The sequence below is a fragment of the Anopheles bellator genome, chromosome 1 (assembly GCF_943735745.2).
Source record: "Anopheles bellator chromosome 1, idAnoBellAS_SP24_06.2, whole genome shotgun sequence".
Classification (NCBI taxonomy): Eukaryota; Metazoa; Arthropoda; class Insecta; order Diptera; family Culicidae; genus Anopheles; species Anopheles bellator.
The window spans coordinates 18,676,633-18,693,733 of record NC_071285.1 but is presented as its reverse complement, the minus strand read 5'-3'; the positions used below and the strand labels follow the sequence as shown (position 1 = coordinate 18,693,733).

The window sequence follows — 17,101 nt, the reverse complement described above, 5'->3', positions numbered from 1 at the left end:
GAGGCTTTTGAGGTTAAGATTCGGCTCCCGACCCCAATGAAATACTGGCTAATGAGAGAGAGACCGTTTAGTACACATGGTAGTCCTGGCCACACCGGACCTCAAATTGTTAAGTAAAACCCGGAGGACACAACACAACAAACAAATGATGAGGGAACTGTCAAAACATCAGGGACGCCATTTTTTATGGATTCATCATGCAGCCCTATCGCAGCAGGCCGGTAGTTTCTCTGTAGTTTCGGACCATTCGATTAAATGCTAAATGAGAATGACAACCCAGGAGCTCCCCTTCACATCGATGACGCCAACACTCCAAACCAAGCCCCCGGCCTTCTGGCGCGAAATAAAACACAGATCGATCACGGGTTTGTTGCTGTTGTTACATGCATTAGTGTATTACGGTTTGAGCCACTGTTCCGGGCCACGCGTCACATCCGGCGGCCACAACGCACACACCTTACCTTCGTCGATGCACTGGCGCAGGGCGTGCTCTTCCGGCGCCGTCAGGCACTCCTGCTCGAAGTCCACCAGGTTGGTGGTCCACTCGTTGGCGTACGTGGTGGAGCAGAGCCGCCCGCAGCGCACCGACTCCGCCCGCAGGCAGCAGTGCTGCTTGGCCGAGTCCATGCCGATCTGGTTGATGCGGGAAACCTCGTTCGAGTTGAGCTGCTGTCGGGATACCGCCGCCCCCGCAGACCCCGCGTGGACGCGGTCCGCCTCGAGAAAGCACCTCCAAGGGGCCTCGGTGGGCATCAGTGCCCCGCAGCCGCCCCGGTGCTGCAGCAGATCGATCATCTCCTCGACCGTGTACGGATCGGTGTCGGACCCACCGGCGGTCAGCGTTTCGCGGCAAACGCTCCGGCAAAGCGCTTCCGGTGCGCTGTCGCAGCACGGCACATCTGAAACGGGCAAGGCCACCAACGGCTACTTGACACATTCGACATCGATCACACACGTCGGCTCGGCTTACAGCGTTTCAGGTTCCGGGTGAAGGTCACGTCGATGAACCCGCGGATGCACTGCATCACGTTGCTGTTGTTGCTGCGGCAGGCACTCAGCACCTGCTCGCGGAGGGCCCGCGAGGGCGTCTGGTGGCGACGGAACACCTCACCGCACGCCTGCAAACACTCGGCCGTGCGGGCGCTCCCACAGCACCGGTGGCCGTCCTCCTGGCGCTTCAGACACCCGAACAGGCTCTGCTCGTCGCTCGGCCGGCACCCGGCCCGCAGCTCGTCCTGCGATGACCCCGTCGCGCACGCGTGCTGACACCTGACGGACATCGCCATCGGGCAGCAGAGCCGGCCCGGCCAGCTCGCGCCCCGCTGCACGCTCGCCATCGTCTCGTTCATGCAGCGCCAGAACGGCAGTTGCTGCTGCGTCGGGCAGTACATCCGCACGTCCACCAGTCTGGCCTCCCGGGAGCCCGGATCGGCCGCGATCCGTGCCAGCGACAGCTGTCAAGTGGAAGCAAAGTGAATCCATTAGTCACGCCCGGCTAGTGGGCCGCCAGTGGTTAGTATAAATGCTACGCCGCGATTAACCCTCCTTCCATTGGTTCCGCAATGTTCGGCCAAAGTTGTGCAGTGTCCCTACTACTACTGTGCGGTCTTACCCCGCGAGTTCACTCGTGGATCGAACCGAACACTAAGCTGCTGAGCTCGGTCCAACACCGCGGACGCCACCTTTGCAACGCCATCCACATTGCGGACGACATTGCGATCGCTCCGGCGGCCTGTGCCCACGTGAAGGGCCTCTCACTGTCAAACCCAGCATCCCAGCTGAAAGGCAACCGGAAGACAGGATGCCAGGTGACCACGATCGTTACCCATGCCGAGTACGCCTTCCTGAACAACAATATCGGAGTGCTACAGTGTCCTCGGCCGACATCGAAACCAGTGTTCCGCACCGATTTCCGGAACGTCACCAAAGGCGAGCTCTTGACACTGGCCGCCATTAACGGGCTGCTTACCCCGGTGCGGGTTCTTGACTGCGGAGTGTGTCAACAGGAGTACGCAGTGTTCGACTGTATCCGACAGATCTGCGCCAAACTCGTGGGGAAGTACCGATCGAAGGTGCGAACTCTGGATGTGAGTGATCACGATCGAGCAGTGAGATACAGAACCTAGCCCCTAACGAGTCTCTTTTGCGTTTCAGGGTCTTGCCGGTGGGGCACTTTTCACCAAAGATGGAGGCCTGGCCGGAATGCTGTCGTATGGTGCCGTCGGAGGAAGTCTCGTTGCGGAAAGTCTAGCATTCCACGAGCCATTCATCCGGACAACGGTTCAGGTTATTCGTGAACTGTGAACACGCCGATCACTAGGCGAAACCTCATCATCATCTGGCGTCCCGACGCTCGTGACGATCCACGACAACGGCAACAATGTATGCAATAGGCTAATAAAAATCAGCCCGTTTTATGGCAGCCCGTTTGTGGCGATGAGTTTCGCCGGACAACCGGACACCCAACACTAGCGGGACTTTATTCCGATCGTTCAAGCAACGGGACCACACCTGCGCCAGCTAAACGATCGTCATCGGGCAGTGGTATTTATTGTGCACTTCACCGTAGTTGCAACATTCTACGCCCCGGAACGCCGTCAGTGCCGGGTCGTAATGAACCTCAGCATCTCCATCCGCTGCTGTCGTTTGCGCTCGAGATCCGCGTATAGCGTGCTCTGAAGTCTCCGTCGAAAGTGCCACATCCAGGTGTCGCGGTTCCTGGCTTGATCCCGCTCCCAGCGCTTTCCCCCCTGACCGAGACCCTCGACCTGGAACGAAGGCGATACGAAGGCAGACAGTGGTTTGCAGCTTATTGGACGTCACCCGGTTTTCCCGCGGCACGGCACCTGTTGGAGACAGTCGGGATACAGCACCACGGTGTCCGGATCCGCGTCGCACGGTAGCTGCCGGCGAATGCCCAGCACTCGGCACTCGCGACAAACGCCCTCGGCATGCTCCAGTTCCCGTGAACTTCGTAGCATACTGTACGAGGCGATGAAGTTTCGCACGGTCAGTCCGAGGGCGGACCGATTGCCGCCACCGTTGGCCGAATGGACCGTATGCAGGGCGATTGCGGGGATCCGGTTGCTGCACGGGGGCCGGCGCAGGGTTGTCAACTTCCGCCGCAAGCCGTGCGTGGCACGACGATCCGGTCGCGCATCGCCGTAGATCATCACCAGTTGGTTCCTTCGCTGATGGCGGACACACTCGGCCTCGCCAACGAACGCCGCCGGCGACAGCTTTATGGCCCAGCAGAGCAGCGTGCGGTTCGCGTCGACGCTCCGAATCGCCACAAAGTCACTTGCGCAGGTACCGCGCGGCACCAGCGACAGCAGGAGGACCGGGAGGACGATCCTAAGGACGATCACCGCCAAGATAATGGGTCGCCGAGCCATGGTCACCGGCCGTGGCGTTGTCGATGCTGTCCGGTGAGCGGATAACTGCGGTGCGACTGGCCTGTGCGGCCCCAAGACCTGCTCCGGTGAACCTGCTATGGGTAGGGTGGGGTGATTGATTTATTGATTTGCCCACAGCAAACAGTAATTGCTCTGCTAGGTGGACAGCAGTCTTTCGCGTCCGTTGCGCCTGCGCCATTTGTTCAAGCGACCGCCGTCTGGTGACAACGATTGGCGTTAAGGTCTGCGGTTCGATCCTTACCGGCTCGTAACGGGCCAGACACGATCGCAGAGAGAGACCGAGGACAGTAAACAGCGAATAAAAATGCGCAAACAGATAAACTTTGCACAGGTTGCGTTCGCGTTGGCTGTCTGCTCGACGGGCTGGGTAGGGCCGCACTTCCGCCACGGCACCACGGTGCGATCATATCGGAGATTATCACAAGTCCGTACAAGATCCGTACAGTCCGGTTCGAACGGGACGCATGAATTAATGACCTGTATGGTTCTCCCAGCGCAGTTCAGTTCGCTTTTTCCCAATCATGAAACTTCTTCCAGAAACCGAAAAATAACGTTGATTTATAGGTTTCGCATAATTTTGTGACCGCATAATTTTTATGTCGATCAATTCGGCTTGGTAAGCATAAATTACGTTTCATGAATTGCATAAATTGTAACGATGCGTCTCAATTAACCGAAGGATGTTTGCAAATTTAAAGCATAACTTAAATACATTTTTTACGGTTTGAATCTGCTTTTGGTTATGACAAGCTAAAAACTTTAAAAAATGATAAAAATGCAAATAATACACGTATGGTTCCAATTTTTTAGAAAATTAATACATTTCTAGCTATTCTTCTGAATAGCCGTTTATGGCTGTGAAAAACTGTAGTTTGTATGGTTCCAAAGTTCATACTTTGACCGTGGTCATATATTTAGATCTTAACCCGGTAAAGATCCGACTCAACTGAGTAGCTACAGACCAATAAGCCCGCTTAGCTCTCTAAGTAAAATCTTTGAAAAACTACTCCTGACACGCATTATAGAGCAAGTAAACTCAAATAACATTTTTCCAATCCAACAGTTTGGTTTCAGAGCAGGTCACTCAACAACATTACAATTAACCAGAGTTATAAACCACTTAAGTAAAGCTAAAGCAGAAACCAAATCAACAGCCATCGTCTCTTTAGACATAGAAAAAGCATTCGATAGTGTTTGGAAGTTCACAAGGAAGTATCCTTCCTTGGTCCTTCCTTCCTTCAGTTTCACAAGGAAGTATCCTTGGTCCTTCCCTCTATAATACATTCACGTCCGACATTCCCAAAACAAGAACGTGTGAAGTGGCAATTTATGCTGACGATACAGACCTTATATCAGCAAGCAAGATAACCAAAACAGCGATTGAGAACCTACAAAAAATTGTCAAAAATTACTACAATAACTGGAAGATAAAAATCAATCGATCGAAAGTCCAGGCTACATTTTTCCCATATAAATTCAGCAAACGAGTTGTTCCCATACCTGGACAAAATATCATGACAGATAATCAAAATATATCATGGTCCTATCACCTCAGATACCTGGGGCTACTACTGGACAATAAACTTAACTACCGTCCACACTTAGAAATGTTATATAAAAAACTAGACATACTCATCAAACTGCTATACCCATTAATCAACAGAAAATCAAAACTAAACTTTTCAAATAAACTCCTAATATATAAAACAATTTTCCTCCCTCTCTTAACCTATGCCTCTTCTCTGTGGTCACATTGCCCCAAAACTAACTTCCAATCAATACAAATGATCTGACTGAATGAAATTCTCAAAATGATCCTCAATTTACACTGGAGAACACCAACAAATCTCGTCCTAAGCCTCGCTGGCACGCAAAGACTATCGTTTGAAAATAACAAACTAAAAGAAGGCCTAATCAATAGATGCAATAATTCTATCCACCCAACAATACAAGACCTAATTATCTGAAGTTTTTAAAGTTAACTAATTGTAAGATGTTTTTAGCTATTAGTTATTAGTTATAAGTATGATAAAATGACTCAATGTCACGTGGCATAACATGTAATTTAAGTAGATTTTAATCGAAATATTTTAATTTCAATCATTTTAGCTGCATAGCTGCAATCCCAATACGGAATATCTCTGTACTCTTATGTAACCAAGCATTTATATATAATAAGGATCCAAAAAAAATGGTTTCCTATGCCCAAAACAAGACTGTACCAAACTATTATTAAAAAGGTCTCGGTTTGATTCTGGCTTAGGTTTCTAATGTATCTTTAGTCGAAATCTTTAGTCGATTTGAGATAAGAATCAACTAGTGAATAAAACTAATCTGTAGACAATCCCTGAAAAAAGGGCCGATGCCACCGACAGCTTCAAGGGTTTGAAGGTTGGACCAACATCATAAATTTCACCCACCAGATACTAAACCTGTCATCACGAGCATTACGGTGTAAGGGCAACCCAGGCATCGGTGCGGTGTCCAATACGGCGACCCAAATAAATTCGCTTGACCGCTGGATTTCGGGGCCGCTTGATCGACTAGTCCGGATTCTGTTGGAAAGCACCCGTCCCCACTGTGTTCCGATGGCCGAGGCATGCGTTAATTAATTGGTCGCCACTGCGTCATTAAAGCGTCATCGGGAGTGCAACTCGCCCGGTGATCGCCCGGGGACAGCATTCCGCGGGTGCAGCAGTCATTCCCCGGCCAGACCACGGATCGTCTCCCTGTCTCGCTCTCGCTCGTTTGGTACGTCACCAAGCGAAGAATTCACCGTCACCGTCAACGCTTGGCGATTGCGCTAATGAATCAATTTTCGCCCGTAAACGTCCCGCTCGTGGTTTTTGGCTAAATTTATCGCTCGTCGTCCACTCGGGAGGGGCCGGAGAAAGTCGGTGTCTGTACCGTCGGTGCCTAGAACGACGCACTCTGAAGAGGTCCTTCTTTCGTTGCCATACAAATCATATGCGGTGTGCGATCGTTAAATTTAGCGCGCATGTTAATTAAACCGTCCAACTCGCGTTGATTGGACGAGGTCTCGTGTGGCGCAGCTCGAGCTATCGGTGTCCGGTGTCTTTTTGGTTGTCGATTTCCAAACAGACCAACGGGGAACTGATCGAAATCCGTAAGCGTAACCTGGCGGTTCTCAGATTTCCTCGCGGAGCAGGTTCACTGCTCAACTATTTGCGCAGACTCCACCCGGTTTCGCTGGCGCCAATTAAAATTCAAAATTATTCAAAACAACCGGCAGTCCTCTCGCCCTCTTCTCCGAAGCAGCACTTAAGAGGCACGCGTAAAATTCTTAAAAAACGACCGAAATTAACCCATATTGGGTCCAAGTCCGATAACAGCAGGAAGTCGACCGGTTTCCAGGGCGTTAGACCGCGTAGCATCGGTAGACCCAAAAAGCCGGGAGCTATAGACTACATAGTTTATTGCTGATCATGTCGCGAATGGTATTTTTTCTAGCTTGGATCACACAAAGGCTACATCTTGGCCCAACAACGCAGCAACATTCGGGGAGTTCATTTACAAAACTCTTTCGATATGTTTGCCCAACAAAACGGCACGGAAGTGGTATGCAAATAACAACAAGAATCCACTTATGGGTTTGGCCAACGCACCAAAGACGTGGCCTTTAAAGCTATAGAATGGTTAGGAATAGGTTTTCAATTCTTTTAGTTATGGGGCCAAATCCCCGTTTCCAGCTCGACCAGCATTCAGCATTCTACTCGTGGCACATCCAATATGTTTCAATTGTCAATCCGTTAAAATAATTATCATACAATGCGATGCGAACATTCGCAGTCAATCATAAAAACACATCGCAAAAAGTTTTATTTTGTGACCTTCCTCAAAAAAGCGCGCCCGCGAGAGAGAGAGAAGAATAGAAAAATATGCTCACCCTGCGCACCTTCCAATGGCATTTGAATGTCTCCCGCGGAGCCTCATTCGATTGTGGTGCGTGTTGCCCGTTCGTCCTCCACCATCCAAAACGAACACCCAGCGGAAGGCGCACGGCGATCACGAAGATCAAGATAATCGCCGGCAACTGCCGTGGCTACCCTTTCATGGACGTGGAGATATTCAGCTTTGCGGACGAACAGAGCAAGAAAAAACCTCACTCGTCACGGTACAGCACCAGCCCCACTGTGACTCCGGTGCGACTACCAGGAATCAACTCCCCGACAGTTAGAGCCAAAATCGCACCGAAATAAATCATACTCATAATTCAAAACCACTGTTCTCGGAATATTGTTGTTGTTTTTTTTTTTGTAAGGGTGTTTGCTTGGTGTCTCCCTGGGGGTTTTTGGAAATCGTTTCGCCGCGACAAAAAAAAATAAGACACCAGGGCCGACAGAAGCACAGCGCCATCAGAACGTCAGATGTTCATTTGCATACCACTTGCGTGAGACGGCAGAGCAGAGCTCATTCGCCTCCCCGAAGAAGCAGTACAGGGCGGAACGGGGGATTGGTTTGAAAATTAATAACATGACAGATGGTTATTTGCGATAATGAGTGGAACTCGTCCGGAGGCTGCAGCATCTTGTCTTTCGGCGATCGAAATCGCACGCATATGGAGAGCTTCGCGCTGGGAAGCGGAATGAGAGCTGTCCCAAAGTCCAGTTCAACAACTCTTCACCCGATACGGACACCCCCCTCCGGACGTCAGGTCTGGTCAGGAACGGGCCCAGCAGCTGGTCTACCGGTGTCTACGGGCAGCCAATCCTTTTGCGCCGGATCGGAGTCCGAACGACTGATCGGAAGTTTGATTGATGCTACGCATAAAAGACTTACATTCTCGCATGCCACTCGGCAGGATCCCTGGACTTCGGCGCAGCATCGGAAGCCCTCGGCAGACGCTAGAAAGAGACCAAGCAGTAAAAGCGCCATTAGAGCAAGGGTTCGGTGGGAAGAATGGGGAACACGCATCGGAACCGGGGCCGGGCCTAACAAGTCGAACGGATAAAACAACATGACAGCTCGAGATGGAAGATAATGAATTAAACGCGGCAGAAACCAACATCCGCGTGTTCCGGCACGCAACTCCGGTGCGATGCACTCCCGGGCGAATGTGTGGGTAGTCGACGTCGGAAAAAGGTAAACTTGTTGCGTTTGGGCGCGAGGAAGGAGAAGAAAATTTATTATGCAAATTTCGTGCCCAACTCCCAGGGCGGTGGTGGCCCACGCTGCCGCCGCCCTGGGAGCCGCCGGTATCCAGCCGCGCAGAATCAATTATGAGAGCAGAGGAGCGAGGCAGTGCACGTGCGTTTGCCGATTAATAATCCCGCAGATCATGGCCTTTTCTCACCCGATTGTGCTGTAGATTGGCTGAAATGGTGCTGCACAGCAGTAGGTCTTACGAAGGGATTGAGATCGCTCCGATCGGGCGAACCCAACCGAAGCATACTTTCAAATATTAAAAATATGTAATTATAACCCACGGTAAACCCTCGGGTGACTGAGGGCTCTGCGCATAGCATTTTATTTGGTTCATATTTCAAACGGGCCCACCATAGCAGGCCTCGTGGTGGCTGAATGCACCAGTTTCACTTTCTTCTAGCCTAACCTAGCAACAGCCGCAACGTATGGTACTGTGAAAGTGGATCTATCAGTCGTTGGGAGCGATTAGCACGATAGGCTCACACCGCGCGTGGCACGAGTTTTCCCATAAAAATTGTGTAACAGTTGGCCTTTTTGTGCTTCTTTTGCATCTCGTGTTTGTTCAGTGTTTGCAATGCGCGGGCAGTATGCAGTTAGTTTTTTTTTTTTCGGGAATGTTATGTAACACAGTTTAAAGACATGTGGATCGTTGGGTTGCAAAATGGTCAACACGAATTAGTTTAATAAAAGTTTAGTAATTGTTAAAAGTGTTAAGATTTTTTACATTTGACAAGGCGATGAAACGAAACATTTTTCTATGACAATAAAGACATTCAGTCTGACTGACAATTTTTTTCCTATGCTATTGAGGCAAGCATTTTTATTTAGAAATATTATTTTGTGTTTACATATAGTACGTTTTTGTCATTCGTCCATAGCTTTTTTTTCAATGTTATACTTAAAATTTATGAAAAATTACGCTTGCCTTTTGAACCTTGGTAAAATATTCAGTTTTGTCTTTGTTTTTATTTGAGTTTCAAATTTAATTGTACTACAGATTTCTGAAGTTTTACATTCGATGCGACAACCGACTACTGCCGGCGTGCAATATCCAGAGAGACTCGCAAAAACTGGCAGTGAGTTTGTAACGGGGCTAACGGCAGTCACCGAACTGCCTTCTAAATTTAAATAATTGTCCTCTCGCTCACCGGCCATCATCTATCATGCCGCAAGATTGTCCTCTCCACGAAGGACACACCGACGAGCGCGCTGTCACTCAAGCCGCATGTGTGCACGGCACCATTTTTCGGAGTGTCATATGCGAGTGTTTTGTGCTTTCTTTTCTCCGGCACGGCCAAATAATCCCACCATAACACGCTGGCGCGGTTGCCTTGACGCGGTCCGTCCTAAATTCCCGGCCGTCGGATGGATGGGTCGGAGGATGGGCGAGCAAACACTCATCAACCCGGATCCGACCCGACGGCATCTGACTTCCATCAGCGGAAGTGCGAAAATAATGTCGAGCAAAATGGGTGACGTTTCGCTAAGCAGCCAAGTTGGGCCCTGGAGGGGCAGTGTGAGCGGCATAAGCCGTTTGCGGTGTGGGAAACAAACATACACTCCATCAATTATGCGGTTGGCGTTCAAACGGATCCCGGCGTGTTTTACGTTGAAATGCTGTTAATGAAAAGCGGACGGCGGTAAACATGGATCGGTTCCGAGAGAAATGTTAATGAGAAACATTTATTTCTCCCGTTTTACGACCCCGCCAAGGGGCCACGGAGACACGAATCGGTCGAAAATCGGGTTAGAAAATCGGAGTCTCCTAAACATGTGTTCCCCTTCGAGTCTTGAACGTTGAAGCACAACTAAGATAATCTGTTGACAAATCGAAAAATCTGTTCAATGGAGAACATTAAACTGTGTGGCGGTCGATAAGGACACCCCAAATTCTGTTACATTTCTCAATTCCAGTTGACCAATACCGGAATGTGAAGTAGTGAGTATGTTTAAAACCGGCCCAAAAAATTAAAAACGTAAAAAGAAACCCCTATTTAGTTGTTTTTAATTGTCGAACAAAACGAACGCCTTGGAGAACAAAAGTATTAGCAAAACACACTTCGAACCATCGAAGAAGGCGCTCCCCTTCGTCTCGAGCCGGATGAGTTTATCGTTCGCCGTGCGTATTGTGTAAGAGCTCTGCGTGCCCAGCACAGGAACAACATTGCAGCGTAACATTACCTCAGGAAACACACTCGCGTATACGTGTGCGCTATAAAAGCAGTGGCGAGCCTCGGCCTGGCCATCACAAGGCGTAGATCGGCACCCCTTACACGATCATGCTGCGGTTAGCTGGGCTCCTACTGTGTTTGATGGCCGGCGTGGCCCCGCTGATGGCCGGCAACTGCGACACCAAGGGTGCCACGGTCGAGAAGAGCTTCCTGCAGTCGGTGCACGATTGCGTGGAGTACCTGCAGATCCCGAAGGAGCGGCTGATGCACTACCTGTCGAGCGAGTTCCCACCGGACGATGAGACCAAGTGTCTGCTGTACTGCGTCGGGGTGGATCTGCGCTGGTGGAACAACACCTGCGGGCTGCAGGTCCCGGCCATCGTCAGCTACTTCCAGCCCCTGCCCGGGGACACCGACTACGAGCTGCGTACGAACGAGTGCCTAGCCCGGCGGGTCGGGGCCATCCGATCGCCCAACAACTGCTGCCAGGCGTACGAAACGTTCCAGTGCTACTTCCAGGAGTTCGGCAACCTGGTCACCTGCCCGCAGTACGTGCCACTGACGAAGGCGCAGGCAACGCAGGCTGCCCTCGATTGCCTCGTGGTGCTGCGGTATCCCGAGGACCTGCTGATGCACTACGCCGCCGGTCGGGTGAAGGACCTCCCGGAAACCCGCTGCCTGTACCACTGCATCGACCTGCGCATGGGTCTCTACACTCCGGACGGTGGAGTGCTCCTGTCGCGGTTCTATGTCCGCGATGCGCCCCACAACGATCTGCGGTACCTGAGCCGGGAGACTAAGCTCTGCCGGGACCGTGTCCGGCAGTCAGGGTGCGACAAGTGTACCGAGGTGTACACTACCCACCAGGAGTGTCTGGCCGGGCTGGGCGAAGACGGCTACATGCGCGATATCATCACACAAGCGGCCAAGCTGGCCCTCACCAACATGGGCGTCTCCTGTCAGGATCCACGTCCACTTCCTGTCCCACATCGGGAGGACTATCCGCGAGAGCTCGAGTACGAGCTACCACACTACCCGTCCAAACTGGGGGCTGCTTGTGCCGCTTGCACACAGGAGCACCCCGCAGAACCGACCAGCAAAGCGGTTGCGGAAGCAACGACCCCAAAGCCGCACAAACCGACCCCAGCCTATAGCAAGTGCCACAAGCATCGTGTGTACAACAAAACCCCCCATCGACGGTACGGGTCGCAATCCCAATTCCGCGGCTGGCCGAAACCTGGCAGATGAGTCAGTTCTTGTCCGTTTGTCCCTCGGCTAAGATTGGGCGCGCTAGTGCCAATCGATAACGATTGGAACGCGTCCTGTTAATTTATTCGTCAAATGTGTTAAAAGCGTGATGCGTCGATGATGCTGTAATTTATAATAAACCTCTAAATAATATCTAAATGTACAATCGTGTCTCTTTCTCAAGCCAAGGGTGGTCATAGTTAAGTCTGGGTTACGGACTACGTGAAGAGTCTGGATGGCTGGATGGCTATTCCGCTAGCGCTATCCGTCGTGATCGGCTGGAGGCATGGTTCCAAAATTAACACATTTCTTTGATAACGTGTCTGTCAATAAGGAGTTCACTTTGCTTCTTGTTTATTTATTTGCTTGTAAGAGACTTGAGGCATGCCTTTATGTATTGTGTAGCGCTCAAGAATTCGGCGACAGAAGCTTCTGCGGTCCGAACGGTTTAATATAGCCCAATGGCAACGCTATGTTATCGCAATGTTCTCGGAGGCTTATTTCCATGCCTGAGGATCGGTTCTACGTCCTTTGGTTTAATCTATTTTCTGAAAGCTTGTAGCTTTCACATCAGCTCATATGTTTAGTGAAGAGGATTAGAATTTTGATAAAAAATGTGTTTGATCATTCGATCATCGAAAGAAATTATCACAAGAAAATTGGGTAGCTCTTTTTGGTGCTCTTTGTTATTTGTTTTTTATTTGAATCATCCTACGGGCCATTAGGCTTAATAGGAGAATAAGTATGATACAGTGCAAGATTCCCTTAAAACTATACAGATATAATGATGTCACTGGTTGTAGAATCACAAATCACACGCAAACGGGACCAAACGAATGCACTGACGAAACAGGCTTACTGATAAGTCAAAATCGAAATAGTTGTACACCTGATTAAACCTAGTGGACATGAAGTTTACAGGACTAAACTGTCCAAATCTAGTCGCCTGCGTTGGCACGGTCAAAAATGAGTAGTTTCGTAGAGCTCTCGACTCCGCAGAAATGTTGAGTAATGAGGGAAGCTCCGGAGAGTCAATGTTGTGACTGATGAGGCTAGCAACAAAGCAACATTGTGTGACAGCCCGCCTATCATCAAGCCTCTCAAGGCCAAGGAGGAGACATCGGGTGCGATATGGGGAGAGTTTCCATGGCTCGCACCAGTTAATTTTTCTTAAGGCAAATCTAGTGAACTTTTTCTGGATACGCTCGATTCGCTCACTGCAGCAAGCAGAGAATGGACACCAAACAACACTTGAATATTGGAGATTTTGAATAGCAGTCCTAGTTGTCTATTTGCCTGCATGATGACGTGCTCATAGTGTGGGATGAAGCTAAGTTTTTCCCGCCAGATTCCAAGATCCCGAATACAGTTAGTGCGCTCGATTAATGTCCCGCACTTGGCGATGTTCAACTCCAGCTGATTTAGCGCGCAGCAGCTGGTAAACGAATCGAGGTCGGCCTGGAGTTCAGTACAATCTGCGGGGTCTCTGATAATGGCGTAGAGCGTCACATCATCGGCGTACATAGTAAATCTTGACTCGGGCAGCAGGTATTGTAGGTCATTAACAAACACAATGAATAGCACAGATCCAAGGTTACTCCCTTGTGGTACGCCAAAAGTGCCAGGAAAACGTTTAGAGAAGCAGGATGATACCTTCACTTTGTATGTATGACCGGTTAGGAAGGAGCGTATCCACTGACATAGATCGGGAGGTAGTCCCAGTTTTGTTAGCTTCGCCATTAGGATGTCATGTGAGACACGATCGAAGGACGCTTCCAGATCGGTGTGTATAGCGTCTATTTGCAGTCCCACGTCCATCGCGGTCTTGCATTTCGTCACTCTTCGTTTAGTGTCACTCATTTTATTACTTTTTAGACCAACTCGGTGGTTCGTACCGCAAAGCCTTTTTCGTTATTTAGCGAGGTTATAATAAATCTGGAATTAATGTACATTCGCCACAAGGTTAACGTTGACCCTTCGGGACCTTATCGGTCACACCCATCTTTTCGCCTAGTTGGAAAGGGTTTTGGTCACGCCTGGCCACTTTGCGTCGCAGCAAAGAAAAGCATTTCACTTCGCAAGTATCGTGAGGCACCGAACCTACCGAATGCAACCGAATCTTATCGGCACCTTAAAGCTACGTCCCAAAAGCGGTTGCAACGCCCCATGGAGCGGGACTATCAAAAACGGGCGCCAGGCGCCCGGGCACCTGTTTGGGTAAACAGGCATGTCAGTCGCCCAAACATGCCACTTGTTTAGCAACGTGGGCCAAACAATTCGGTGGACAAAAATGGAGCCGTACGTGCCCCACGCAACCGGCTCGGGCTAGGCGCAATATATAAGCTTATCTGGCCCGGGGTGTCTGCATCATAGGCGATCCGTACGGCTCACCAGAAGAACAGCCAACCTGCCAACCCAACGACGACCATGCAACGACGGCTGGTGCTCGGTCTGACGCTCCTTGCGATCCCGCTGCCGGCGGTTCTGGCAACCGACACCAAGGGGGTGGTCATCGAGAAGAGCTTCCTGCACTCGGTGCAGGACTGCGTGGAGTATCTGCAGATCCCGAAGCACCGGCTGGTGCAGTATCTCGCCTACGAGTTCCCGGCCGACGACGACACCCGGAACCTGATCCACTGCGTCGGCCTGGATCTCCGGTGGTGGAACAACACCTGCGGGCTGCAGGTCCCGGCCATCGTCAACTACTTCCAGCCCGTCCAGGGTGACCGGCAGTACGAGAAGCGCACCAACGAGTGCCTGGAGCGGAACGTACGCTCGGCCGATCTTCCGAACAGTTGCTGCCAGGCGTACGAAACGTTCCAGTGTTACTTCAAGGAGTTCGGCAACCTGGTCACCTGCCCGCAGTACGTGCCCCCGACGAAGCTTCAGGCCACGCAGGCGGCCCTGGACTGTCTCAACATACTGCGGGTTCCGGACGAGCTGCTGCGGTCCTACGGTGCGGGCGATGTCCAGGATGTGCCCGAAACCCGTTGCCTGTACCACTGCATCGATCTGCGCACCGGACTGTACACGCCCGAGAACGGAGTTCATCTGGCGCGGGTGTACCTGCGCGATCTGGAGGTCAACGATCTGCGGTATCTCAGCAAGGAAACGCGAGCCTGCCGTGACCGGATCCGCCTGTCCGGGTGTGGTCGGTGCTCGGAAGTGTACGATACCCATCAGCAGTGCCTGAGTGAGCTCGGCGTGGGCACCTACACCAACGACCTCATCGTCGAGGCGTCCAAGATAGCCCTCGCCAACCTTCAAGCGCAGTGTTGCGCCGAGGTCACGGAGGAACCTGAAGCTTCTGCTGAGGATGGATACAGCTACGCTTCGTACGGCAGCGTGCCGCTTGTGAGTCCTTGTGAACCGTGTGAATCAGTTACAGTACCGTCGCCAGCTCCATTGCCGGTGGTGGCGCCGGAGGAATACGTAGTGCCAGAGTTTGATGCATTTCGGGAACCACAGTGGGCGAGTGGTGAAGAGGCGCCCCCACTTGTGCCCCGAAAGTGTCCTGCCTACATTTCCTGCGTAAAGCCCGACAGTCATTCGGTGCGTTACGCCACCAAACCCAGGCTGTCATACTGTCCGATGCAGGCGGCGGCAACGAGAGACATCTTTCCTCCTCTGTGCCTGGATAATGCCATTCCCGGCCAACAGGTGCCACAGTAGAAGGGTGACGAATGGTTTGGTTTTGTGATAGAAGTGATAGTATTTAGAGAGAAATTTTTCTTTAAGGTGCGTTAAGGTGCGGTTATGAAACTGTTTATTTATTGAAACCCTTGGCTGCTTCCAAAATGAAGTCTTCAAAATAAATCTTTTTCCACACTTTTCTACATGATTCCTGTAGTGAGACTGAAAAGAAGAAAATTATAATTATTTTGAATTTTTTTTGGGATACATTTTCCAGAGCATTACATAAAAGTTGTTCTTAAAGTGTGCACGAAACATATAAAATATTGCTAAGCGCACTAAATTGCGTCACGTTTCCATTTTTTTCCAGGAGTGCCTATTGTTTCATAAACACGTAGCTTTCTCAAAACAAAACACACAAACATGAAAACACTGCAAAAGCGCACAGTGGCAGTGGCAATGACGTAGCCGCACGCCTTAGCCGGTAACCGTTGACTTCTGAACGTGCCGTATCTTTGCGCCGTGGCGATTGTTTTGGCTGAAGCTGAGGTTTTGTTTTAGTAAGGTACCCGGCAAATATTTACTTGTAAACGGCTCCACCCAACGGTCTTACCGATGCGCTTATCTTCACCGTGTTTGCTAGAAGTTAAACTTTGAGCTTTACATAACGCATTCACTTATAGGCAACGCCGTATTTGAGTGACAGACGGCGGGATGATCTACTAGTAGCAACTGTTTTATTGATCTAGAGGATATCGGAAATTCTAGAAAAACTCAAAGCCCCAGTTAGACGACCATCGGGGCGATTTACCATACGTTGGCGGCACAAGGTACTGCAAACTCCAGCGAAGGATAGCCACTTCGACAAGGGCCGCAGTATTCCTTAAGTGGGTTTTTATGATGGTTCAGTACCGCACAATGCGATCCATCGCTCAAAACTTGGCTCGCTGCTTCTCGAAACATCGAGATACTGTAGAAAGGTGTACCCAGTGCTCCAATCACGTTACTATACGCACGGTACACTTCCGTACACTGATCAGGGCTGGCCGAACGTATGGCGCACAGTTTATCGTGGGTTTCCTTCGACAGGTACCGCTTGTCGGGAGTCTCGTAGTCGCGTGTGTACAACCGGCGCTGGTCAAAACCTCGCACTACGTCGTACAGTCCCAGGCGAAGGAAGAAACACCGGGTGAGACACCGTGTCTCAGGTTCATCGGGGACACCATCCTCGGTCTCGACGAGACGCCGTAGCAGCGGTTTCGGTAACTGCAGCATAGTCATACATTCGTACGCGACCCGCACCTGCCGGGAGCGATCCTCGGGATAGTACTGGGGACAGTACACTAGGTTCCCGTAGTTTTCCAGATAGCACAAAAAGGTGTTGTACGCCCGACAACAGCAATCCTGCAGCGAAGGATTACCGGTCGTCGGCTTCAGTCGGCGGTCCACACACTCCTTCGTTGCTCG

General features: G+C 50.7%; 2 protein-coding genes across 2 annotated transcripts in view; both read right to left on the bottom strand.

Moving 5' to 3' along the window:
• LOC131205852 (reversion-inducing cysteine-rich protein with Kazal motifs) overlaps positions 1-17,101 on the bottom strand; it is a 28,188-nt gene that overhangs the window by 2,175 nt on the left and 8,912 nt on the right. The window contains exons 2-4 of the mRNA XM_058198126.1: positions 8,217-8,281; positions 971-1,454; positions 462-899 (exon numbers count right to left, since the gene is read on the bottom strand). Coding sequence (XP_058054109.1) covers positions 462-899; positions 971-1,454; positions 8,217-8,281 — 987 coding nt within the window. The remainder of the gene's footprint in view (positions 1-461; positions 900-970; positions 1,455-8,216; positions 8,282-17,101) is intronic.
• Positions 2,425-3,429, bottom strand: LOC131205853 (uncharacterized). The gene is made up of 2 exons (XM_058198127.1): positions 2,847-3,429; positions 2,425-2,768 (listed from the first exon to the last, which is right to left on the bottom strand). The coding sequence occupies exons 1-2, from the start codon at positions 3,393-3,395 to the stop codon at positions 2,598-2,600; spliced, it is 720 nt and encodes a 239-aa protein (XP_058054110.1). The 5' UTR covers positions 3,396-3,429; the 3' UTR covers positions 2,425-2,597.